At 40.4% G+C, this 27,423-nt stretch overlaps 1 protein-coding gene across 1 annotated transcript in view; it reads left to right on the forward strand.

Moving 5' to 3' along the window:
- PDLIM5 (PDZ and LIM domain 5) overlaps positions 1–27,423 on the forward strand; it is a 148,198-nt gene that overhangs the window by 24,782 nt on the left and 95,993 nt on the right. The window contains exon 3 of the mRNA XM_063135882.1: positions 10,552–10,703. Within this exon, the coding sequence (XP_062991952.1) occupies positions 10,552–10,703 (152 nt within the window). The remainder of the gene's footprint in view (positions 1–10,551; positions 10,704–27,423) is intronic.

A 27,423-nucleotide genomic window follows, 5' to 3' on the forward strand; every position in this document is an offset into this window, starting at 1 on the left:
TTGTCCTTTGGCTTTATTGTAGTCTGTATAATTTGAGGTATACCCACCCCCCTTGGTGACTATCACAGTAGAGGTGGAATTCTTTTTAATGTGCATATATTTGATTGATCTCATGGTATTTCAGCTTTTATGGTATCATAGATTTTTACCTTTAAATCATGGGGCACTGTTGCAAGCTCTATGTGCACTGAATTTCTTTCCCCACAGCCACTCCCATCTGCAGCAGTCTGATTAAACTCACATTTTAAAAGCAGGATAGTGCAGTTCAATGGGTTTAGGCAGATAGATATATGACTTTTGGCAGTTCAATGGCTATTGGAACACCCCCGGCGCAACGCCAGAGAACAGACATCAGAAGAGCCATAGACAACTCACTTCAGTAGGAAAAATTGGCTTTGGGCAGTTCAGTGGCTTTAGGCAAACGTTGGGGACTTACCCCAATTTTTCCTACTGAAGTGAGTTGTCTATGGCTCTTCTGATGTCTGTTCTCACTCTGGCGTTGCACCGGGGGTGTTCCCGGACACAAGGTGACTTACAATTGGTCACTGGAAGCATGGTAAGAGACAGGGGGCAAGCCTGGTGAGCTGAATGGCTGCCGGAAAGCTCCTGCTGCCTCCTGCCTCAGGATTATCCAACGCCACCCTGCTGCAGCAAAAGCACAGGGTTTCTTTAGAAGTGAGGGCAAGCTGGCACCATCAAGGTAGCTCCCATGTCTTGAACTGTGGTTGGAATGTGTGTTGAAACCCTTTCAGAACTAGGGTGGGTCCACCAAAAGATACTTGTAAAAAAAAAGAGTCATCTACTTAAAGTGGAAGGAATGTCTTTTTTTTTGTTTATTTTTTGAGTGAAAGCGAAGATTCAGGGAAACTTCCTTTTTTTCATCAGTGTCGTCATTAGATTGTGACTAAATTTGAGATCTGCTCCCCCAGCAGAGCATGCTTCAACTGTTGTAATAGAAACGTTTACTTCAAATATTTATATATTACTTTTCATGTGGAAGGAACCTCTCGAAGCGCTTTACAGTAATGTTTAAACAATGACCTTACAGATAAAAGCCATTGAAGTTTTCATCCCAACCCAGAAAGAATGCAAAAATTCTCTTTTTGTTCCTTCTTTGAAACAGTGGCTGTGAGAGGGGAAGAAACACATTCTTCTGGAAGAGCCTTTGTTGGTCATGTTTCCCAGCACTAAACTTAGAAAATATCTGTGGTCTGAAACAACCTCTCTTCCCCTCCTCCTTTTTTGCAACTTGTTCTTGGGAAATACCCATTAGAATAAATGAAGGCCACTGCTCTCAAAGGAAGTATATGCAGGGCTGAGTATATTTGAGTTAAGAACATATGTTAAGGACTTGATATTGCAAATTACAGCTTTTATTTATTTATTTTTTAAAAATTAAAGAACTTTCTTGGCCCTTATGGCTGAAGGAATTAGCACTGAATTTGTGCAAACAGGGCAGCCCTGACATTAGAGTGAAACAATCACCTTAGGCAGCAGATGTTGGGAGGCAGCCGCAAGATGTTGAATGAGAGAGCTGTGGGGCATGAAGCCTGCTCTGCACCCCCTTAACCTACCCTGCAGCCTTCAGTTGTGGTGGAGGAGGATGCTGTCCCACTGCCAACTGCCAAAGAAAGATTCAACCTCTTGTCCAGTCAGTTTTTGTACATTTATTTATTTTCTTACATTTATATACCGCCCCATAGCCGAAGCTCTCTGGGCGGTTTAGAGAAATTACATGGAATGGGAGTGGGTGCCATCTTGTCCTTCGCCCCAAATGCCGTGGACCAACCCTGTGTACCAACAGTCACTTGTATAATCTTGTAAAGAATGGGAGTAGTGTTCAGGAGAAAGCTTTAGTGTTCTTCATAATTCCTTGCCAATTCTGTATGACTGAGGAAAACATAAATTATGCAGACTACAGAATGTGAGTTAACATTTTGCATAATTGTGTTCACTTTGAAGCATAAGTAGAACTGATGGTTGTCTGAGCATTTCTTTTCCATATACAAGCATTGGCATCAAGCTACTTTGTGTAAACTCGTATAAACAGGTGGCTTTTGTATCTTTTGAATAACTATTAGTCTTCGGTAATTTTATTGCACAAGCTTTTGGGGGGTCATGATTTCTACAGTGGTAATTCCCTCTATTTTAATAATCCACTATATAAGTGAGCAATAAAACACCCGCATTAGGGGGCAATCCTATAATCATTTAACATGGGAGGATTATCCTGCAAATCTCCGTAGTAGTGCACTGTAGTGTTTCCTGTTAATATCTTGTACGATTTTGGCTTGTTTCCCATAGCCCATTTGTTTCTGATTGTAAACTCTTGTGCTTTAATGGCCAGGAAATGTATATTTTCATCAAACATATGCTTTCGTGAATTGTGTCATAATAAATTTGCCTTTTTAAGGTGTGCCAGAGGATTCCTTTTGTGTTTTTTCTTGTGACATATTTGCAAGACAGTTCAAGGATCCACATTACTAGCCCACCCAGCATTTAGAAGCCTACCTTGCCACTAAGTCCTATAATACACATTTATAGTGCATAAACCCCTCCTAACTTCCTTCCATTTTAAACAAAACAATGGTGGTTTTGAGTTGATTTTCTCTTGCTGCAGAATACCAGGTAAACTGCCTGTTCACAAGCCTGTTTTAGAGGACGAGAAGTGAAAACTTGGAAACACGAGGATGAGCCACCAAGCTCTCAGGATGACCTTGATCCAGTCACGTGCTCCTGGAATTGCTGTTAGGATAAAACAGGGAGTGCAGATCCATTTATACCATCTGGAATGCCTTGTAGAAAAAAAATGGGATATAAATGTATTAAATAATAATAAATATTGTAACAACCTTGTTAATAAGCCCCCAAATTTACTAGCCTGCAATCTATTATTATTTTACTAACCTTTTTACTCCTAAGAGTAAAGGGATAAGGGATGGATAGAGCACTTTCCCTCTCTTTTGCCAGCCCCTTTTGTGAGTGAAAAGCAGGCTATTAAAACATCCTGCAATCTAGGAATGCAGCCTAGAAATGTTGCACTCCTCCTCTGCCTCACCTCTTGTGCCTCTGGCATGGAAGCACAGTGGACTGGTGGTAGAGGAATGGATCTCTGTGTGTCTCTTCCACCAGCCAATTACATTTCTATGCTTACTGGGGAGGAAAGGGCTTCATTTCCTCCACGACTATCTCAGAAGCTTGAATAAGCTGCCTTGCCTGGATAAAATTCCATGCACTGGCCTGCGTGGAGTTCCTGATCATCCATGGCAAACAGGCAAGGATTAACTATAACTTTAATAACAAAATATAGGGAGACGCAATGTAAAAGGAGCATGCATAATTTCCAGGCTGAGGGACTCATTTCCCCTTTTATAGCAGTGGGCGAGAATCCATATTCTACCTACAAGCCATCATGCTGAGGAGGGTGGTCATTCAGTACTCTCAAGGTACTGTATAGTATGGAATGGCAAGGAGTTATTTTGGGCTGGTGTAATATTTCACACAATTGGAAATTGAGCACAGCCCCCCCGCCCTTTTAAATATTTCCAATAGAAAATCAATGTATGGCATTCTGTTGATGGCATTTCTATAAAAGCTCAACTCATCCTCTGTAAATGGAGTGGAAAATAACTAAATGAGAACTTTTTTGACTATTGCATATCCCAGTAGTTAGATCAAATCAAGAAAGAAAGGAAATTTCCTTTAACACTGCTGACATTGAAACATTCCTTCCAAAACCTCTATAGACAACATTTCTGGCTTTTATTGCTCAAAAAATGTTCCTTTAAAACACCCCAAATGGCCTTGTATTTATTTTGATATACTGCCTTCCTTAGAGGGTTTCAGTTAAATGGGGCAAAGTAGATTTTGTGGGACACCTTCAACAAACAAACCTAAACCATGCCAGAGTATCAAGATATATTAATTAATTCAGACCAATTACATCCCTGGTAGCTGGTATTAATTCAGTAGGAAATAAGAAAAGGTTTCATAGTGCCACATATGTAACAAAATGTGTTCTTACTGAAAATCTTTAGTATCATAAAACAAAGTCGTATATTTCCTTAAATAAACTTGGGTCTGGAATGTCCACTGTTTTGATTTCCTACTTTAGTGGCCCTTTTGCTTTAAAACCCCACTCTGTAGAGCTGGAAAATACAAGGGTGCCTCCTTACCCAGTTACACGCACTCACACACACAAATGCCCGTGTCTAGAAACATTTCTCGTCAGTTCTCTGTAGGCCTAGCTCCTAAAATAAATAAACAAATGCCGTCAGTTCTTTTTCAAACTTGCATCTTACTCCTTGCATAGGGAGGAACACCAGGCACACCCGAATGTCTTGAGCAATAAGCACTGAATTAAGGGGGCATTGAGTAGGGATCCAGAGGGTGATCCAGACACAGTGGGAATGGTTCTCTGGCTGCTCTCTGACGGCTCTGCCACTGCACTGAAGAACTGCTGCCCCTGAGAGAGCATCGTTGCCCATGGCAGAAGGACCGAAAAGGAATCTCTCTGCTGGGAGCTGCACCCCCTCAACCACTAGGCCGGTGCTGGAGCTTATGATACTTATGACTGAGTATTCAATAAATGATCACCTTTAAAAAAAAAAAATCCCTGGGTGCACACTCTAATGAAATGTGATGTGCACAACTATGACTCCTTCCTTTTAAAAACAACTTTTCTATTGTATTTCCAATTCTCCTCTCCCATCAACTATCCTTAACAGGTTTGCCAATAAAAATAATTTGAATAGTCTGCCGGTATAAGATTGTCCCAGGTTGGCTTGAAGTATAGGTCAATTTGGGACTACAGCTGCCAAAGTTGCCCTTTCTGGTTGGGGCTGATGGGAGCTGGAGTCCACATCATCAGGAAGGCATCAAGTTGGGAAAGGCTTTTTCTAGTAATTTGACAAGCTGCTAAATGCATATCTAGAAGAAGTTGCTAGAATTCAGTGGCTGCAGCCATATGATAGACAGCTGACTGAAAGCTGCTCTACAAATTAACAGAAAGCATGTGGTAAAATGCTCCTAGGATTTACCCACACACAATGCTGATGTGGAATTGTATATTTGAATGGTCCCCCTTGTAAAGGAACAATAACAAAAAGACCTAGAATAGTAGCACATTAACAAGGTGAGGCTAGAACTTTCTCATGGTTAGTTTAGGTTTTCTCAGGTAGGAAGTTGGAATTCTGCTCCAAAATGATCATTCATTGGCTCCAGGACATGGTCTGAAGGCTCAATAAGACAACCAACTATGGACTCTGGCTGGGAGACCATCTCAGAATTTCTATGTAGATTTCCTTTGAATTGGAGGCAAGGTAGGATGAAAATGAAATAAATAAATACATCTTCTTCCCATTTGTATCCTAAACTGGTACGGCCCCATCAGACTGTACCATGCACTGCTTATGAACTTTTGAATCAGCCTTTGCTGTGTATATGATTCACTGTATGGAACCACTTTAATTTTACTGCAGACTCATAGTGACAGGAAGTCCTCTAATGTGAACTCTCAGATAAACCCAACAGGAAGCTAAATTTTCTAGGCAAGATCATTTATGTTCTTATGCAGTCAGGCAAGCAGAATGCATGAAGAGTATTCTGGAATCCTTATTATTGAGGGGTGACATATCATGGCATGGTATGTGTCTAATGACATTTACAGTACCAGCAAATGTCATGTACGTTTTCATGCTGGGCTTTGGGCTCTTGTGCAGCACTAAATATACTGCACTGATGCAAAACACAAGCTGTTGAATGCCAAAACCAACAGCACTCCATTTCTGCAACATCTTTCATCCATCGGAATAGCCAAATGCTTTTCCCAAATGCTTGCTCACTCATGACACATTAGGCATCTTTGAGGTGTGAAGTGAATGTTCTTTGCCACAAATCAGGAAGCTTATGCCACTTAATTTAGAGAAAATATAGTTAGGCACAATATCAATATCACATGAAACTTAAATCTGATTGGACGACTATTACTTGTTAAAACTTCCTTGCAAGTATTTTAAATTTTCATAAACAAGTGATTCTTTTTTTATTCAGATGCTTGATAGGTAGGTTTCATTATGCTTCAAATTAGACAGAAAAACATTGTTTGACTTAACTAGGGGCATAGCTAGACGAGGGCTTATCCTGGGGATCGCCCTGGGATCATCCCTGTGCGTCCACATGATGCACAGGGGATCCTGGGAGCAGGGAGGGATGATCCCTCCCTTACCCCGGGATATCGTCCTACCATTTCCCCCCAATTTTCCCATGTGGCCCACCATTGCTGGTATGTCCTGGCTCCTTGCAAGTAAACACGAGGGTGGAGTGGGGGGAGCAAGAGGGGGGATTTCTTAAAAAGCTCACATTTTGCGCAGGAGCGCTCCTCTCCGATTAAAACAACAACAATGGTGGGCGCGACGTCCTCTTCTCCCTGCGATGTTGCGCGCCACGTTTAGACAAGGGCAACAATCTCGCGATCATAAAATCGCAAGATTGTCACCCTCCACCCCTCTCGTCTAGCCATGCCCCATGGCACAAAGTCAATCTTAATTGAATGATGCAAGGAATAAAGCCTGAATACCCACATAACTATTAAGCTTTATATATTACTCCAGTTGTGTCATACATACATATACAGAAATCTTGGGTGTCCTGTATTAGGCAATAGTCCAAACTATTTGTAGAAGCAGAACTTTGCTTGTATTTGAGGAGGAGGAATCACAGACCAAATTGCACCAGCTACCTCTCTGCTCTCAGGTTAGAAGTTACAACAGGAATAAATAGGAGGATCTCTATAAATAGCATTTGACTGAGTTTGTGGTTTCTTCCATGAACCATTCCAAATCAGCCATCTAGCATTAACTGTGCCAAAAACAACATGTGTTCACCAAAAGGAGCAAGCAATGATAGCAGCAGATGAATACTGTTTCATAGTCACAGTTCAACAGTACCACTGGCTCTTGCATCTGCTGCTTTTTTAGAAATTTGGTACAAGTAGAAGCTTGAATATGTCCTTTTCAATATCTTCACACTTTAAAGAAAATGACTCTTAAGATTGGCTTTCTTAGAAGGAACAGGAACTATTACACATAAATTAATGGGATCCATTTCCAGTAAAATATATACTTCATGGGTTAATAAAGCATGAGGGGAGACTGGGAGACTCAGTGGACTGAAGGAGGTGATTGATGTGTTGATTGCTGGCCATCTTGCCCCCCCGCCCCCAAACAGTTTAAAATATGGTGTTTCTGTGCTCTCCCTCCCACCCCCCAAAAAATGCTCTGAAAGAGGAAATGAATCAGATTGAGGGGTAGGGAAAATAAAAAAACCATGCTAGTTGCCTCTCTGAGGTCACAAAAGCAATCTCGGAGAGGGGGGAAAAGTGGGCATGCTGGGTGTCTTATGCCATATCCCCAGGCCTCTCCAACCTGTTACCCTCCGGCTCCGCAGAGCTCCACCAAGATGGGTGAAAAAGCCCATCTAGCCAAAATGTAGAGTGGGAGGAGCGCAGAGGCGAAAAAGGCCCTGATGCTCCGTCTGCTTTGCATTGGATGGCCGTAATCCTCTGGGTTCAGAGGCTTACAGCCGTCCTGTTAAGATTGCACCCTAAATGCATTTATATGTAACCAGGCATATGTGTAATGTTTGTGGCCAACATCCTGTACAAATTAAATGTAAGTCTGTGCTTTGGGGCTGTCCAGTTAATCAAACTGTCTTAAATTCTCAAAGAATCAGTAAGAATACTGAAATGCAGTAGGAAGAGAAGAGAAATGACCGTCATTTATCCACAGGGCTAAATAAAGAAATAAAATTAAGGGAATTTAAATATAGCAATGCTAAGTAAAAATGTTATAGGAATTAATGTGCACTGGCGAGAATAGAAACCTAGAATCAAGCATAACTTATCATTGATGAGTGAATTATAGTTACTAACGAGAAGTAATAGATGGAAATGTGAGCAATGGAATTTTCCCCTATCCGAGACTGAATGATCTTTATGGGAACGAGTCGGGGGTAATTAATTTTTCAACAGTGAGGTCTATGTAACAGTGCGGCAATGTAATAAATTCTTAGAGAAAGCTATGGAAGCCCCGTGCTGTGAGACACTTGAAACTAAACAGAACAGAAGCATACATGAACATACGGTAGGGAATAATCCCACATTGGCAAGCTGAATGGAAAGGATAACTTGTTCTTTCCATCTCTATGTTCTTTTAAGATTTTATACATATTCCCAGTGCTTGTGCCATTCATTCACTTGCTGCCGAATAACTGTTGCACTATTTTCATTCTCTCCAGGCAAGAGATATTAGAGACCAGCATTTTAGGCAAGAGACATTAATGCAGACATTGCTTGCAAATTTTCTCTAGTTTTTTAAATGTCAAACAGCTCAGTTAAAAGCTATGGGGCAGGCTCTCTACGTCATACAAGGGCGGCTTTGTTGTTGTTTGTGTTATACTGGCATATTACTAACAAGTAACTTTTTAGGTTGGGTTAGTTCTAAAATAAGGGTTAAATGTAAGCTTTTGGAGATGGAATCATCTATATTAAAGTTTCCTACCTTGCATTAAAATGATTTAAGTACATCAATGATCTGTACTTAAAAGTCAGTCCAGATGCCCAAGAAAAAAGATGCCAAGTGGAACATAGTGGCATATGTGAAAGACTGGTGTACTTTTTAATGCTGTTGTCTTTCCATCTACTAAAATGAGTTTTTTAAGGATGTCTGAAATTGTAAGGGTTATATAATGGGAGAACTATACGTTATTTTTCAGATCCTTTCTGTAGTTAACTATTGTCAAAAAATATGATACAGGTATGGTTGAGTAGGAGCTTTTGCTTATAATATAAATAAAGCTGCAAGTTTAATAATTCATTACTGAAGAAAGGAAAATAGTTATATTTGAACATTCATTTGATTTGTTCTTCCTGGCGCATAACTTCAGTTTGAATCAGATAGCTTTGTTATTCAGTACAGCCTGCATGAAAATTATGCATGCACTGAAATCAAAACTTCTCTGGCTTGGATCCTAAAATAAGTTAATTTAAGAAAAAGTATGAAAGGAAAGTTTCAGGTCCCTCTCCTGCAACTCTAGTGCCCTCTGAAAATGCTCTCTGGAGAGTTGGGTGACCCTCCTAAACAGTGGGAGTGGGGGGAGGGGGTTGCAGGAAGAGAGAATTGCCCAAAATCTAGTTTGGATCCTACAATAAGTTGATGGTTCCCTCCACCCCACTGTGGATGTACTTTCTGCCCAGAGGGCTCCCAGATGCTGCAGACAGGCTTTTATGGTGTGCCTGCAGGTGGCTACATGGGGAAGGATGGGAAAGGAAAGCTTTATTTCCACAAACTTCCTTAACTTAGGAACCAAGCCTCTGTGTGTGTTGAGCTTTTCCTCCTTAAGATATATGGCATTCAAGGACCTGTTTGTAAATACCTCAATATGTATTGCCTGACGGATGCTTTTTCCTATAGCTGATCTTATATACAATTAATATTCTGTGTGCTTATCTAATACACAATTAATATTCTGTGTGCAACTTCCATTTACATAGTTAACATACCAATCTTGCAGACATGTGCACTGATATACCTACACCTTGTGCTGATACAGCTACAATTTTCATCACATTTCTGCATCCATTTTTATCTGTGTGTTTTTATTGCATTCTGTTGTAGCTGATGAATAATAGTGCCACACTACATTAAGAGTTATACATCCATCACAGGGGGAGGTGAGGATTCACGGACCCTAGTCTGGCAGGTCAAGCGGGGGTGGGGGGAGTCCATCAGACTCCACCCTTGTATTGGATGCCCACAACAACCCTAGTGGGGAACAAAGATGGGTTTGATTTTATGCCACTGTTATCAGCACTGTGATTTTGAGAACTCCAGCTCCCAGGCGCAAACACCTGTAGCCACCACGTAAGTTAAAACTGACCCAGCTGGTGGCCAAGAGTCACTAAAACCTTTTCCCATGGTTCTCCAAGCAGTTACCGAAAAGCAGCTACTCCCACACTTCAAAGCAGTGCAAAGAGAAGCTACACATACTCCAGAAGGGTGGTTATGGTGGAAGGTGGTTAGGCAGGGTGGTTAATGTACATGTGACGGGAGCACTCAGCATGGTTAGTGCTAACCTCCATGCACCAGTTTAGCCAAACCACTCTTCCCCAAGTTATGTCTGAACAGGGCCAAGGTCTTTTTGTGTTGCTGTAGCACACCAACCACAGATAAATTGAGTAGCAGTGGAATTCTAAAAGCCAACTTGTGTAGAGCTCAGCAAATGGTGCCTGTAGTCACATAAGTTGCTCCATTTCATCACATGCTGCTGGAGCTGGAATGAAATGTGAACTGAATATTTTCCAGTAGCTACCATAGCTTGATGGGGTGCTGTGACTTGGTCTTTTGGAAAAGTTCTGGTAAGGAAGTTTAGAACCCTTGGCCTCACATGAGAACTTAGTTCATCTTGAAACTTGATTAAGTTCTGTTGTTGAATCTCAGGATATTGATCTAAAATGAATAATGCTTACAATAATGCTTGCGTTTGATCTTGCAGTTGAGCGACGGAGGCAAAGCAGCTAATGCAAACGTTGGAATAGGTGACGTGGTGCTCAGTATTGATGGGATAAGTGCAGATGGCATGACTCACCTGGAAGCACAAAACAAGATCAAGACCTGTTCAGGCAACCTGACTATGAATCTGCAGAGGTAAAAAAAAATCTTTTAAAAAAAAACCCTCAGCCTTTAACGGGCGGAAAATGACTACTTCTTTGTATGTTGCAGTGTTTGTAAATACTTTCTATGCCTGATAGCACCCTTTGTGATGTAAGGGTAATGAGACTTGTGTAGGACAAAAAGACACCATCAGTGTATTTATTCTTTTAGTAAAATGGTTGAGCAGTTGTGTAATCCAAAACTGCCAAGCATCCATGTATAGAAATAATTCCTAATCTCTTCGTTTTTTAATACAGATCTAAAATGTCACCTAACTTAGTGCTATTTGTAACTTCTCCTCCTTAGAACTTAAATTGCATTTCCCACCTCTCTTTTTTACATCCTATAGGAAATGAGACTAGTATAATCAAACCCCCTTCGGCTTCTGTGTCTGTGTCTGTGTGTGGAAAATGGAAAATGTTTGGGTAGAATTGCATTACCTGTTGCTTAAAAGCTTAGTATATGTGTGTTTTCTAGCCAGTGTTTTGGTTCTGGAAAGAAAGGTGAGGGTGGTGGAATACATACTATGAAGCCAGAGTTCAGGTGAGAGCTCACCCCAGGAACTAGTTCTCAACATGAGGTTTCAGCCTTGGAACATGGAAAGGAGCAATAAATGAGGTTGAATATATCTATCCTCACCACAAAACTGACTTCAGTTCATCCCACACACCTGTAGATCAGGTAATCTGTGTAGGAGGGTGCATCATTCTGGCAGGATTATGTTCCAATACTCTCACCACTGGTGCAGCTAACTCAAAAGTTTGAGCAGAACTTTTACTAGTATGCTACCCCACCTACCCATTAAGAAGATCATAGTTTTCCAGACGTCCTGATATGCTTTAAATTCTACTTTCAAGACAAGGTGTTGAGTGTTTTCAACAATGGATACAAATACTGTACCTGACTGATCCTCTGAATATACAGCCAATAGATAGTGTTAGCATAAAGCCTTACAGAGTTCAATAATAGTTAACTAAAAAGAATGGTTAACTTTTCTTTATATGAGTTAATAGGAGATATAATCAGAGCAACTACTATTAATTAATGTGGTTAGCATATGTCTGATCAGCAGTTGCTAATGAATGTCACCCTCCTTTCTCTGTTTATGCATGTCTTCCTCTATAACACCTTTTACTGACAAACAGATTATTGTGACTATTTGGCTTTGTGGATGAGATTTTTATATGTTCATCTTTCTTTTTTATCCCTGTTATCAGTTATGAGTATTTATGTAGTCTTTTAAAAATGAGCTTGTCAATCCTAAAGAAGCAGATTTCACTTCTCTTTCTTCCCCCCTTTTTTGTGCATGTCTTCCATTGAGATTTGCAAGAGCAATGGGTTTTCTCATCAAAGCCTGCTTTCTAAGGAGGTTCCATAGCACAGTGACAACTTATATAGGGAAAGAAGTGGCGACAGTCCTGGTTTTTAGCTTTTATTTGGTGCCCAGCTTGAAAGATCCTTGGAGCTTTCCACTAAATTATTCTGATAGCAAATGAGTCACCCCCCATACAGGATATGAGTCACTACTGTCTGCTACCTGACAGCTGGAGACAGAGTCAGCTTATCACAGGATTAGGAAAGCAAAGATCAAATAAATTGTCCTCTGGTTCCAGGCCTGGCATCTTAGCATTGTTTAAGAGGGAATGTTGTCTTATGGGTTTGTGCCAGTTTCCAGTTCTATATTCTCCCATCTGTTTTTAATCCTCTTTGGATCCTGGAAGCATCAGACAGTGCTCTTTCAGTAGCAGTGCCTATGAAACATTTTCCTACTGGCATGGTTAGCAGCAGTTTTATGATACCTTAAAGCACGTTTCTCCAACCCAGTACCATCCAGTTGTGCTGGACTACAATTTTCATGATCCATAGAGCACTGCCTCAAAGACTAATAAGCTTTTATGGACTAGAGTCCACTTCATCAGTATGCATGAAGTGTTATCCAGTGCTGGGATGGTTTTACTATCAACTCTCTTTTGTGAATGGTCACTATAATTATCTTATATATGCTTAAATCTTGCTGTAATTATTAGAATACTTTTTGATTTTGGTTGCATTTAATTTCCTTCGCATCCCCACAGCTTACTTCTTCTTTTTTCCCTTTTGTTTCACTTATATGTTATATACCTGCCAACAGAGGACAATGCTTCATGTGTCTGATGAAGTCTATTCTAGTCCACAAAAACTTATAAAGATGTGTTAGTCTTTAAGGTGCCACAAGCTACCCCTTAAGTAATGGTTAGTAGGAAGTCTCACTTAGCATTTCAAAATTTGTGTTCAAGTAAAAAAACAAAAAAGCAGATATGATATATGAAATTAAAAACAGGATACAGCAGGATTTTGCAATACAGTCATCATATCAGCCCAATTTTATTATCGGCTTTAGTTACTTAAAACAAATCTCCCTTTTGTCCTCTTCTAGTGTGTGTGTGTGTGAGAGAGAGAGACAGAGACAGAGACAGAGACTATTTAACACAAAAGGTACACTCAGAGGAACATCAGTTTTGCTGCTCTCCACATCGCTTACATTGACCGGGTTTGCATGATCATTGCGGCTCAGTGTGACTTATTTATACTTTGATGAGCCACAGCACCCACAGGCACTATCCTGTTCTACTGATAAAACAGTTGAGTAATTGCACAATGTATGCCTGAAAACTCACAGGAGAAGAAATTGCCATTAGGGAGAGTCTATCCAACCAAAGGGTGTATCTGTATTAACACTCTTAAGTGGCTCTCTCTGTTCATTACCATATTTCTTCGATTGTAAGACGCCATCGATTGTAAGACGTTCACTAATTTCAGTACCACCAACAGAAAAAAAGCTTTGATTCTAAGAAATAATAAACGCACCCGTGATTCTAAGACGCACCCCGTTTTTAGAAATGTTTATATGGGGGGGAAGTGCGTCTTAGAATTGAAGAAATATGGTATATATGTTTTATCACTTAACTATTTAAAAACACAAGTTCTTGAACATTGCCGTTAACGTTTTGTTCTTATAAGAATGGCACTTTAAGAGTGATGGAATATGCTGACCGTGTTCTCAGCTGCTGCTATAGCTACTAATACTGTCTTTATTAGTATCAAGGGTGTGTTGGGTATTGAACAGAACACAGCATTGACATATCCCCTGCCCAGAGGCCTTGCATGTATCAGGCTGACAAAATGAGAATTTAACAGAGAAATCAGGGTTGCAATGACTTAGGAAGAGGATTCGGGTGATAGATAACTGGTAGTGAGTGGTACCATTCTTCTTTTGATAGCTTTATACTCAATCTCTTGCAAATTCCACTTTAAATTACTTTTGTGTCTGGTATAGTTTGGTTTGTTCATATCATTGAACATATGTAATCTATGATGGTAAGCATCTTTCAGAGCAATCCAACCTTCCCAATGGCTCTGGAAGACTTTTGCTTCCTAGTCTTTGATTTTTTTCTTTTTCAGCCACAGAACTCTCTTGTTTCCCATGAGAACAGATGGAAACCAGATGCTTCTCTTTGGACAGACTTCAATTCCATTCATTTAAAAAAAAAACATTTTTTTATAAGCTACTTAAAATAGAACATAGGAAGTTGCCCTTATAGTGGGTGAGACCCTTGGTCCATCTCACTCAATATTGTCAGCACTGACTGGCAGCAGCTCTCCAATTTCAGGCAGAATATTTTCCTAGCTCTACCTGGAGAATCTGGACCTTCTGCATGCAAACCATGCACTCTACCACTGAGCAATATCTATTTCAAATTGGATTGAATGAGGATGCTCCACTACAACCATTTCTTCTGTAGAGATCAGTAACTGAAAGAACTGAAAACTGTAACTGTAACATCACCCACTCCATTTTCAATTCCATGCAATCAAAGTGATAGAGGTGCGGGGAATGTAGATAGAGCAAAGTCTCATAAATCTACAAACAAGGACCATCCAATGAATCCGAACGGTTGGAGATTCAGGGCAGACAAAAGGAAGTCCTTTTTCACACAGCATATCGGTAAACTATTGAATTCGCTTCTGCAAGGTGTGGTGACCGCTACCAGCTTAGATGGCCTTACAAGGAGCTTAGGAAAATTCATAGAAGCTATAAATGGCTACTAGTCATGTTGGCTATATGTTTCTGTATAACAGTTGCTAGAGAACAATAGTGGGAAAGAACTATTGCCCTTGCACCTTGCTTTGCGCTTTCCATGGGCATCTGGTTGATCACCGTGGGAAACAGGATTCTGGACTACAGAGTTGTTTCTCTAGCCTGGTTGCTTCTGTGACCTACTTGTATGTAACATGTGTAACAAAGTACCAATAGAAAGCTTTTTTGATAGCAAAACAGCTCTGGTGGGGGGGAATTTGATCAGAGCATCAGTAGGCAGGAGAAGGGCAAGTCTAGATCCAATCCTCTGAAAAGTCTTGGGAGTTTGTGTCTGAAAATAATATTCCTGCTATGCGAAGACTAAACAGAGTAAAGATGGGGGAAATGAACAAAGGATGTACTTAGGAAAGAAGCTCTTGGAGATGAATGCCATTTAAACTATTAAATGCTCCTATTTCTTGGTTTGAATCCAGCTTTGTGTGTTTTATCCCCTATTTGGAAGGTGACTGGGGGATTTGGGGGGAGGGGGGTCAGTAGGAAAGAAAAACCTGGATTCAGTAGTATCATCTTCAAGCCATATAATTCATTCAACTAAAAATGATAATAATTAACAGTCATCCAACAGAATGTAGCAGCACACGAGCAGCCTATACTGGGCAAGATCATAGTGATTTATGCCTTCTGGATATCTAAAATTCAGATAATAACAATTCTCCAGTTACGTTAAATTCCTTGACTTGCCAAATGAAGGGATGCATTAATCCTGTTTTTGGAAGCAAGTACCATTGATGTCAGAGGAATTTGCTTTGAAGTGCTTGTACTCATGATATGATAAGTTGCAGAGTTTCTAGCATTGTGTTTCTTTGAAAGGACTCTTTTTCCTTGTGTATTCTGTATTACTAATGCTGTTGGGTTTTGTTTCTGTCATTTGGTTCAGAAACAGGATTTATTTTACATCAAAACACATTCAGCTCTTTTCTATTTTGCCTGATTTGGATTAAAACATTGGTTAGCACTGCATTCATGCAACAATCTAGCTATATTTCTTTCTTTTCTTGACAGTGGCTATATTGTTGAATATTGCAGTTCCCTTAGGGTGCTGGCTAAAGTTGATGCAAATTCGTTTCCCAGCTGAATGCAATTTTGTGGAATTTGCTATCCTGTAGAATGCCTGATATATTAAATAAATGCAAGGGGCAGAGTTCTTGGTTCCAACTTTCTCGCCTTTGGCAGATAGTGTTTTTGCCCAACACTAGAAATTTTCAAAACCTGTAAATATGCTTTTTATTTAGCATAATTAAGACCTGCAGTGGTGTTCAAAAACAGGTGAGTTAGATAAAGGTGGAAGATGCTGAAAGTTAGAAGGGAGCTGGAAAAGTCACCAATTTTAATAGTTTATGGCAACAAATCATCAGGTGGAAGCAAAGAGGAATTCAACATAACAAAATTAGTAATCTTTGAAAACTATAATTTAGTAGAGGATGGAATAATTAATATCAGTAAGTTTCACAGGACATTTCCCTACATATTGTAGAAACTATTTGGCTTTTCACTGAGAGATTTTGTGCATAGAAAAGACTGGAATTTAAACTACCTTTCAAAATCCAAATTGGCAGTTAAAATTTGATTTGTTTTGGAATCATGGTTTCCAGTCTCTTGACATCATACTTTTTCTTTTACTGGTAATCAAATCCATTTCTACTTCAGTATTTGTTCATGTCATTTGGGAAGCTGCTAAAATGCTGAGCAGAATGCAGTTGTGAAGTTCTGGGTGCTCTGAAATAGCATGGCAGTTGAATGAGGGGGTGACTAAGGATAGTACCCCCTGATTGTGTTATACTTGTAGCATACCTATGTATTTTTTAAATGTGTTCATCACTCTTTGAGCACAAACGACCACCTTTTAAGGCCTTTGGCAAACCTTCTGAAAAACTAAATCAACTTTAAAAGTCTTAGAGAGCAATCCTATGATCCGTGGGTGAGCATCCCACTGACCATCGGATATTGTGGAGTTCCCTCTCCAAGACGGTAGACACTGCTATGACTTCAGGAAGGGAAATCCCCCTCCCCTCACAACCACTGCAGAAAGCACCATGGGGGTTTCCTTATCGGAGGTTGGAGCTCCGGTCTCAGGTGAGCACACAAATCAAAGGGAACGAGCCAGGGAGAAAAGGTGCTGAAGAGCCACAGGTGCATCTACTGGAAAAGCAACAGAAAGGAGGGCACACAGGCAAAAAATCACCTTCATGGCTCCTCCTGCAGAACATGGGCTGTTCAGAGCACCTTGACAAAGAAACACTCCTTGGATTTGCTCTACCTGTATCCTTTTATGTTTGCTGCATCATCGCAAAACATAGTGCCATAATGCTGGGTAGTAGAGAGGCTTGTGTGTTTGGTTTTAAATGACAGTATTGGGAACATGGTAGGATGGGCAATTGAGAATAATCTGGTAAAATTCCTCATAATTTGGGGGGAAGGGTGCTTAAAAGAAAGACCTGATATAAACTCCCATAAATTTGAGGCATTTATTCATTAACTCTGCAACCAAAGCTCACTTGTTTCTAACTGAATGTAGTCTTTTGTTTCACATGTTAGCTTTTGTTAAGATATGGTTTGGAAACTTTAAAAAAAAACACCAATTTGACATTGAATAGTATCAAATACTCATTAAAAAAATCCTTGGCATTTTTATGATAGCCCCGCAGAGTTGCACCATTCAGTCAACATTCAAGGGTTAACATGCTAAGTGTACCAATGAGTGCACACAAAGCAGTCTTATTTCCCAAATGCCAAACTGCTGTCCCCAAACAAACCTCTCAATATGTAGCTTCCTTATTAAGCTCTTTAGAATTGAAACTGCTGACCCATGGCAACCATGCAGCAATGTCCCAATTCTCTTTCACTGTCAGGCGAGACGACTTCCTATTATGAAGTGAAAGTATCTCTTCTCGAGTAACTGTGGAATGCTGGATTAGCCATTCCAAAGCCACGCTGTTCCCGTATTTAGCCACCAGACTTGCTGTAATGACGTAAAGGCCAATTCACCTGACATCCTAATACAGTAGCTGCCTTTATTTCCCCGACGATTGACGTTCATTCATCTGGAATGCACTTTTTAAAAGACTCATAGCAGCTGAAGTGGTGTGTGTATTGCTGTCATAAGGCTTTTATTATTATTCTCGCCCCGCCCCACTCTCTGTCCCTTAATTTACAGTGTCAGCAAGATCGTGGTGGAAAATAACAAAAAGGGAGATTATATTCTTCAAGTCCTTTGTACATTTTCAGATGATGAAAATTATTGTGATTCCAATTATTTTTTATCTCTTCTAATAAATGCATAACGTAATGGAAATCAAGATTAAGGGCCTGTGAGGAATAGAGCTTTTAATTTGTGTATTATGATCAACATTTCTAAGACTTAGGCTCAGTTCGGACAACACATTAGTCAACGCAATGTGAAAACGCCACTCAACAGTTGAGTTTTTATTGGGTACTCCCCACAAAACATATTCCAACTCCACCATTGTGTGACTGTGGGCTACCGTGGCGTTGAGTAAAATCTATTGCAATGTTTGATTGATCCTCCTCCCTCTCTCCACCCCCAGTCCTCTCAATGATATCCCATCAGCCATTGCTGCAAAAAAACCCAATCCCTGCGGCTGTCCTAGGGCCACACTTGCTCCTTTCACCACTCTTGCTAGTGAGCTCTGTAGCCAGTGGTAAAAGTCAACTCAATGCAACAGAAAACTCCACGGAGCCCGCCACACAACATGCAACACAATGGTTGTGCAGAAATTCTCCTCTGCACAGCATGGATATTCTGTGTGGAGTGTTTTCCAAAAATCCTCCGCCATTGCATGGAGTTTTGCCTCCAGACAACATGTTTCTCAATGGTGGTGTAAAAACTCCACGGTGTGGTTCTAAAACCACCATTGACTAATGTGTTGTCCAAACTGAACCTTACAATTGTGTGATTGTTCAGCTGTCCTGGTGCTTCAGTGATGTTAAGAACGGTGTTCATATGTGAGTCACTGAATGTTGAATCATGCTCAAATAGAAATATATTTTGATTGTTGCCCAATATCTGAAAATGATCATTTTATTGTATATACACAGATTGTGTTAATTTGGTGCTGGAAAAGGGCACAATTGATTTGCAGCGTGGAGTTGAACATTCAAAAACTTCATCAAAAGACATCTAGGTTTGATGCAATGAACCACACTAGATTAAGCTGAGAACAAGTGGGCCTCTCCCCTTTCCTATTTGCTCCTACCTCATGTATTGGCTTCAGCACTTCTAATGAGTTCAGTTTAAAACACATTTTGTGATGGTTTAATTTTGGTTTTACTAAACAGGATATGAAACCAGGAGTGGATCTTGACCTCTGAACTGATCGCTAGATTGCAGCAACTGGATCAAGCATTAGAAATATAAATATATATACACACACACACACACTCCCACGCATGCACATACGCACGCACACAGCGCCCTCATGTATTTATTAAGACCTTTTATTATTAAAAGTAATTAAGACCTAAGTAAACTATACAAAGAATTAATATGTTCTTTCTAAGTAATCTTTCTAAGTAACATCTAAGGTCCTCCTCCGGGTGCCTACTCCGAGAGATGCTCAGAGTGTGGCAACGAGGGATAGGGGTTTTTCAGTGGTGGCCCCCAGACTGTGGAATGATCTCCCTGATGAGGCTCGCCTGGCACCAACGCTGCTATCTTTCCGGTGCCAGGTTAAGACTTTCCTCTTTGCCCAGGCATATGGTGGCACATCCTAATTACCCACATGTTTAGTTTTTAATCAGCTTTTAATGCTTTATGTGTGTATGTTCTGTGTTTTAGAGTTTTAAATTTTGTATACTTGTTTTTACCTCAATTTTAGAATTTCTGTAAACCGCCCAGAGAGCCCTGGCTATGGGAGCGGTATATAAGTGTAATAAATAAATAAATAAATAAATAAATAAATAAATAAATAAGGAAACATAGGAAGCTGCCTTAAACTGAGTGAAAAGCATTGGCCCATCTTGCCCAGTACTGTTGACACTGACTAGCAGCGGCTCTCCAGGGTTTCAGGCAGGATTCCTTTTCTTGCTCTACCTGAAGGAGCTGGGGATCGAAACTGGGATCTCATGCATGCGTGTGCTCTAACACGCTGAGCGATGCTTCCTCCTGTGGTGTTCAAAGGGATATTCTGCCTAGATTACTGATCAGGTCCACACCTGCTCAACCTCTACAACACTGCAAGATTAGACATTCTTACACCAATCTAGCAATCACAACTGCTATAACTATGACTGCTATAACTATGACTAGCATATTTTAGTGGATTTATTATTATTACTACTGAAAGTACCCCTGCTATGCTGGAGTACACCTGCTGTATCAAACTGGTTTAGTTCTAATTCAGTGGGAAATCAAAACCAGGATGTAAATTCTCCTTTATATGTTGGCAGAATAGTTGGTGGAGTTCATATTAGTTTCTGCCCCACCCTTTCACTGGCAAGCTCTATTGTTTTTAACTTGAGGTCTTAGGATTCCAGTTGGATTACATTCTAAAGATTGTTGTTGACGTTACATTTACTAAAAGGTCAGATACAAGTTTGACATATACATGTAGCAGAGATACTTCAAGCTCTGCAGGATGTTCAGTGTATCTGGTGTTCATTGTACAGGTTTTAAAATGGCACATTGTGATATTTTCCGAAATTGGTAGTAAAAGATTATTATAGCTATAGTTTTATCTATGTCTATATCCAGACATTGTGTGTGTGTGTGTGTGTGTGTGTGTGTGTGTGTGTGTGTGTCTGTCTGTTCTCGGTTTATATGTTAGTATGTAAACTTTATATAGTATTTTCCAAAATTGTATTTTAAAAGTTTTTAGCCTCTGAAAACCATCCAGACAGCTTTGGCGAATGGCCAATATAGAAATATAATAAATGAGTGAATGAAATGAATGAGTAAACATGATAGCTTGAACTATGTGACCTGGTTTAAACATCATTACAACCCAGGGGTTGTTGGGGCTGCCTTGGAGTGAGTGAGCACACTGCCTTGTGACTACTAGCCTCTTCCACTTTATTTCCAGATGGTTTTCTGCAATGTCCGAACCCAGAAATCTGAGTTGTTTCTCCTTCAATAGCCAAGAATGCTGGGTTTCAATGTCACAGCAAACAACCCAGGAAGGGGGCATCCCTAAGTTGTTTTGTGAAGCGACGAACAGTAGTGAAGGAGTGCACTCATTCACTCCCATGCGGCCCTGACAACCCATGGTGCAAAACTGCTCACTGTGGAACAAAGTTTGGCTTTATCAGTTGTGGATAGATGTTGTTATCTTCACAATATTGATACCTTCTCCATCAATGAATTACTAAAATGTGTATCATTACCACCACCACCACCACCACACAAAGACACTTGTCCTTACTTTACAGTGCAGCCATTTTATTTAATAAAATAGGGGCTGTTTTTGTCTTTTCCACCAGACCCCCTGTCACCTGATATTCTGTGTAGTCTTGCAGAAATCATAGGTTATGGCTTTCAGTCTGTATTTTTTTTTTAAAGAGAGATAGATCAAACTTATGAAATATATGCCACTCAATTAATTCAGTTATAACAGAAATGAGGAGTCTATTTGGCATTCTTTCCTAATCAACTTATTTAGGGATCCAAGGTGATGATTAGAGAGCCAGCCCTACCATTGGGAAGAGTGAGGCAGACGCCTCAGGCAGCTGATTTTAAGTGTTATGAAAGGGCAGCAAATTGTTAGTTAACTTAATGTGGTGGTATTATTGTATTTTTACTGCCAGGAATGGGGAGAGGCAGTTGTGGGATTTTCTGTCTCAGGTGCCAAAATAACTTGATCGTCCTTGATTACTATGCACTTTGACTTGGGGGACGGGAAAGGGGGTATCCTGTTATAACTGTACTCTGTGAATAGCAAGTCTGAGAAGTATATGAGAGGTTTCATGCCAGTTTTGAAGGAGTAGTGTGCCTATTTTCATTACAGCCCACCATGTACTTTCTCAAATGTGGTTTTAATTTACTTTTAGAACATTTTGCTAACAAAGCAGTTTGGAGAATCTAGTTTGAAAGTGAGGCGTTAGTACTTACAAATTTTCTCTAGTGAAATTCTTCATGGTTAAAACCAATTAATCCAGATTACACTGGAGTGAAAAGATGTTTTGTTAATCTGTTGTGTACTGCAAGAAGATGGACCTTTTGCCTACATGGATTGGGTTGTATAGAAATTGCCCCTGAAGAGAAACAAAAGTTTGAAACACATAAGGTATTGTTGTAAGCCTCCTTGTGAGGGCTTCTGCCCTGAAAGACTGCCAAGGAAGGTTATAAATAAATAAATAAATAAATAAATAAATAAATAAATAAATAAATAGGATATTTCAGAGAGACCTCCTTTTTCTCTCTTTGCTGCAGTGATATTTAAGCAGAGCACAGTTTTTCACACTGATTTTACAAGTGCATTTTTATCAAGCCAATTACAACCATTATCTACTATCCTAAACCTAAGTGAAAGTCTTTCTGTATAGCATGCTACAAGAGAGGTATGAATCAGTCTGTGGCCTACAGTTCATCTTTATTTTTTGTTGATATTACGTACTTAAACCAGCCTTCCTCAATCTGGTGCCCTCCAGATGTGCTGGACTGCAGCTCCCAACCTGGAAATGCTGGAATTTGCTGTTCAATACATCTGGAAGGTACCATAAGGACATAAGAAGAGCCATGCTGGATCAGTCCATCTAGTCTAGTATTCTGTGGCCATCCAGCTGTCGACCATGGACTCAGGAGCAGGACATAGTGCAGCAGCACCCTCCCCTCATGTTCCCCAGTAAGTGTTGTATATAGGCTTACTGCCTCTAGTAGTGGATTGAGAAAGGTTGATTGGATTTTTGGGGTAAGTAAAAAGTCGCATTTCCAAAGGCCCAGTTTAAATTAGATAGCTCCTACCTTTTTGCTCTCATGCATGAAGGTTCTCTTCACTCCTACAACCAAGTTCCACATGTGCTTCTCCTGCTATGTATATGTATAGCAATCCAAAAGCCTACATGTCCAGTTTCTATTACTAATATGGGTGAAAAGTTTTTGTAAGCACACACGGGAAGGGAAAGAATCCTATCCAGTGTTGAACGCATCACTTTAATTGGCTGGAATGGAGGTACTGGGTGCAAATAAACCATACCAAATCTGCTGCCATTCTCTTCACCACTTAGCATTCACTTGGAAGAGATTACTTAGATTGCCTACCTAGCACATCGCTCCTTTAGCACAACATAGATGTTCAGTTGGCCTTTGGCTTTGCTAGGAAGCATTCAGAACATGGCACTATTGTCCTTGTATATTTATTTTAAGCTCTGGCCATTTGGATATGGAGAAGATGACAAAAGGAAACAATGTCAGTTTGGCCAGCATTTATCATAACTTCTTAAAATAATACAGATGCTTTGGGCGATGGCATGGTCTCTGGTGACATTTAGTCTTGTTGGCACTCCTTAAAAAAATAGCTGCTTGGCACCACTCAAAACATTGTAGTTAAAGTGAAGGCTGTTGTCAAGCTATGAAACAATATGCTCTAATCCTAATTAAATGTATTTTGTGTCCAAGATTGCATTTAATCACTGGGTATAGGCAATACTTGCCTCTGAATACACTGTATACAATAGAAGCTTACCTGTACTGTCATAATTGGGGTGTGAATGTGGGCACAAGTCCTGGTTGTGACATGAGCTGCCAAAATGAAAACTCGTGAAAATGCCAAAAGGTCTGTTACATGTGCCCTATGGATAAGGAATACGCAAATGGGAAAAATGGGTATCTTGATGATTCCTTTGCGAAATAGCTGTACGTGTGGATTCCCCCCATGAGTCCAGATTCTGCCCATGAACCAATGATAAAGCAACCTAAGCCCAAATAAAGTTCTGGTGTGGGAAATGCAATGTGATGGCATCAGGCTAGAAGACTTGAGGAAGAGTCACATAGCTATAAACAATTCATCAATGAAGCAAGCTGCTGAGATTGTGGATCTTAAAGGAGTGGGGAGCCCTCAGTAGATAGCCCAGGTTTTCCTTGATTATTGTGATCAGGAGTACAGTTTTACCAACCATAAGGAGAACATAAAATCTTCTTTTCTTTATAAATATTTAAGGAATGGCAAACAAGGGTGCCATTACTTTAAGACTAGTGCTGTCACTTCCTTCCTTGATTTTTTTCCTCTGGGAAGAAATGCAGATATAGAGGCATTTGTTTGGTACAGTTCTCTTCTATGACCGGGTTTGCACAACATGTTAACCCACACTCAGTAGTTGAATGTGGGTTGTTGTTGAACTGTGGGTTGTTTGTTGAACCATGGGTTAGTGTGTTGTCTGAACCCAGGACATTTTCTGCAGCATGGTTTGTTGTTGCGTTGTTCAGGGTGGTTAACATACCACACTGCATGGTTAACAAGCCACCCTCTGGAAAATGTCCTAGGTTCAGACAACACAATAACTCACGCTTCAACAAATAACCCATGGTTCAACAGCAACTCACACTCAGTTATTGTTGTGTGAACATTCCCTATGGTTGCACCACCTAAGGATAAGCATGGGGTGTGCATGTTTAATCTACCCCCAGGCAAGACTACTGTAATGCACACTATGTGGGGCTGCCTTTAAAGATGGCTTGGACACTTCAGCTGGTGCAGAATGTGACTGCCTGAGTACTGCTGAAGGCTAGACCATTGGTTCATATGACACCTTTATAGTGCCAGTACGTTTCGGAGCCCAATTTAAAGTACTGGTTTTAATCTTTAAAGCTTTTAAACAGCTCGGGAACAAGTTACTTGAAGGGCAACTTTCACCCATAATAGCTTCCCCACACTTTATGATTGGCAACAGAGACCCTTTTCAATTGCCCACTTCTAGAGAGCAGTCTGGTTGGTGGATATGAGGGAGGAGGCGTTTTCTGTAGTAGCTCTATGTCTCTGGAATGTGCAACCAACTAAAATTCATCGATCCCTATCTTTACGGGCCTTCAGGAAAACCCTCAAGCCTCACTAATTTTCCTTGGCTTTCTGAGTTGTGTTTTCAGTGAGACTGCTGATGGATTTGACTGCAATTGTTTTGGGCTTTGTTTGTGTGTGTGTGTGTGTGTGTGTGTGTGTGTGTGTGTTAGCATTTTGGAGGTGAGATGTCTGTTTGGTTACTATCACTAGCTTTTATTAATCTCAATATTATTGTATTATATTTATCTTGTGAAAAAGATTTTGAACTCAGAAAGGTAGCCTAAAATATTTGAGACAAACAAATTAAGAACATTCTACGTGGTTGGAAATAGGGATGTGGAAATGCTTCCAAACAAGTATCTTCCATGTGCTGTCTTCTGTAAGCTTCATGACTACCTGGACCTTGCATTTGGCTCTTTCTTAGATAATTTGTAGTTTCTAATAGCAGGGTATAGCAGTTTAAATGCAAGATCTGACATCCTTGCTTTAAATTATGCTTTGGTAGAGTCTGAGAAACAATTTTGGGATAGTTCCTGTGTGGTGCTTTTGGTATCATGGACAAAAATAGCTTAATACACTCAGAGCAATTCCCACCTGGGGTATAATACGAAACACCGTAAGCATACATAGACAGATGCTCTCATCAGCCCTTAGCCCTCTGACTGATGAGTGGCGTCAAAGCTTGCTTCCCTACAGTCCCAGGGTAACTGGCAGGTGGAGCAAAGTGTTCTTTCTGGCAAGGGTGGGCAACCTCCTAGTGACCCTTGTTCCCTGGCCAGGGGCAGAGGGCAGAGCGTACTTCTCCTCTGCTCTCCTGTCCTAGCATACCTGGCAGCTGGAGCAGAATGTTCTTTCTTGCGGGGGGAACCCAACTCCATGCAGCTGCTCCTCTGCTCGATAGATAAGGCCAGGCCATGGTCTTCCCCTTACTACTACCTGTTTGAACCTATTTACTAGATGGTAAGCCCCATGAAACACGGCAGGACTTCTTTCTGAGCAAACATACATAGAATTGCAGTGGTGTTGTTTTTTCATTTTTAAGACGATCCAAACTGTAGTAACAGGTTCTACACTGAAACACATAGGAGCTGGCAAGAATAGTACAGAAAGGCTATGAAGAAGACCTCTCCGGATACATTACCTCATGCATACTGCCCAAGGGAATGTGTTGGCATGTCTCCCCAGACCCAGTAACATAAACCTTTGCAAGTGGCATGTTAAGTAGGTTACAAATGTGCCTGAAAATGGAAGGGAATTAGTTTATCAAAAGAACTATCATGTCCCTGAAAATATGAGAGCACTTCTCAAATTTGGGTGATTGTAATCCATATTATCATTGTTTGCTTGCTTCAAGCAGTCCACAAATCTATTACTTTGCATAGTCAGGTGATCTAGTATCCACAGAAATCTCTTTAAGTGGGGAAGAGGTGTTAATATCTATATCAAGCTTAGTACTGAACCAGGAATTTCACAGTGACCTATTGGTGACAATGTTTCATAACATAGATCTAAAACTTCAGCAGGTTTACTTTGTTTTATGGGTATCTCTTGTCCACTTAAACTGAAAAGTTATGTTCAGAACCCTAACTGACCCACTGAGCATTGTGAGACATGGACTCTTGGAATGTGTGGGGGGGGGGGCGGGGAGAAAGAGAGGGAGAGAAACAGAGTATTGTAGCCTGGGGAGGGGAATGGGAGGGTCAGTGTGTTTCTGATCTCCTCCCTACTTGTGCAGTCAATAGAGCTGGGATGGGGTAAGAACTGGAAAAAAGCCACCTCTATGTCTCAAAGCATCTACCCCACCTGTGGAATCTTACACACCTTTGCTTTTTCTATTCTAAAGTTTGTGAGACAACTCCTGCTTCACACCCAAAAGGATATACAATAATGGGTTCATTGGTGTGCATGATTGAACTTTTGTGGATCTGAATGAAATGCCAATTCCAGGGTAACCGGAGAAATTCAGCTGAATTCTGGCACTATAATGTGCCCTCCCATAGGCTGCACTGACTTTAAACAAGTCAGAAAGAAAATCAATTTTAAACTGCCAGGGCTTGAAGAATTTCATAGTGGTATCTCGGGACTTAATATTTTTGTATGTTCAGTACAAAATTAGCTGTTAGGTATCTGAAATATTCCCCCTTCCATCAGGGAAGTTGCTTCATTCTGCCATATTTGGTTGTCTGTTGAATTTTGTTGTAGTTATTGGTTACCTTGTTCACCGGTTGTGTTAAGGTGTTTAAGCAACAGTCAGATATAGAGTCTGTCTACTGAAACAGCAATACCATCAGTGGTAATATGAAGTACGGCTAATGGTATATTGATGGAAACGGCCACATTGGTTCCCTGGCCATAAGGATCAGTGTGAACAGAGTGCTCATTTAAGTAGAGTGCAAAAGATGAGGGGCATTGGTCGATTAACTAGTGGAGCCATTGCATTTCCTGCCTTGACAGAAGCAGAATTTATTGTGTGAAAGCGGGTAATGTTAGATGATTGATCTTTCATTTTTACAAGAGTTTGTTTCCTGGCTTGGCTAAAATAATGCTCCCTGAACTAGTCCTAATTCTTTGTGTATACAAATGTAGCTAACCCAGGAGTTTTGTGCTCTCTCCTATCTTGCTGGTCAAC

This window comes from Elgaria multicarinata, chromosome 10, assembly GCF_023053635.1.
Source record: "Elgaria multicarinata webbii isolate HBS135686 ecotype San Diego chromosome 10, rElgMul1.1.pri, whole genome shotgun sequence".
In the NCBI taxonomy this organism is placed as follows: domain Eukaryota; kingdom Metazoa; phylum Chordata; class Lepidosauria; order Squamata; family Anguidae; genus Elgaria; species Elgaria multicarinata.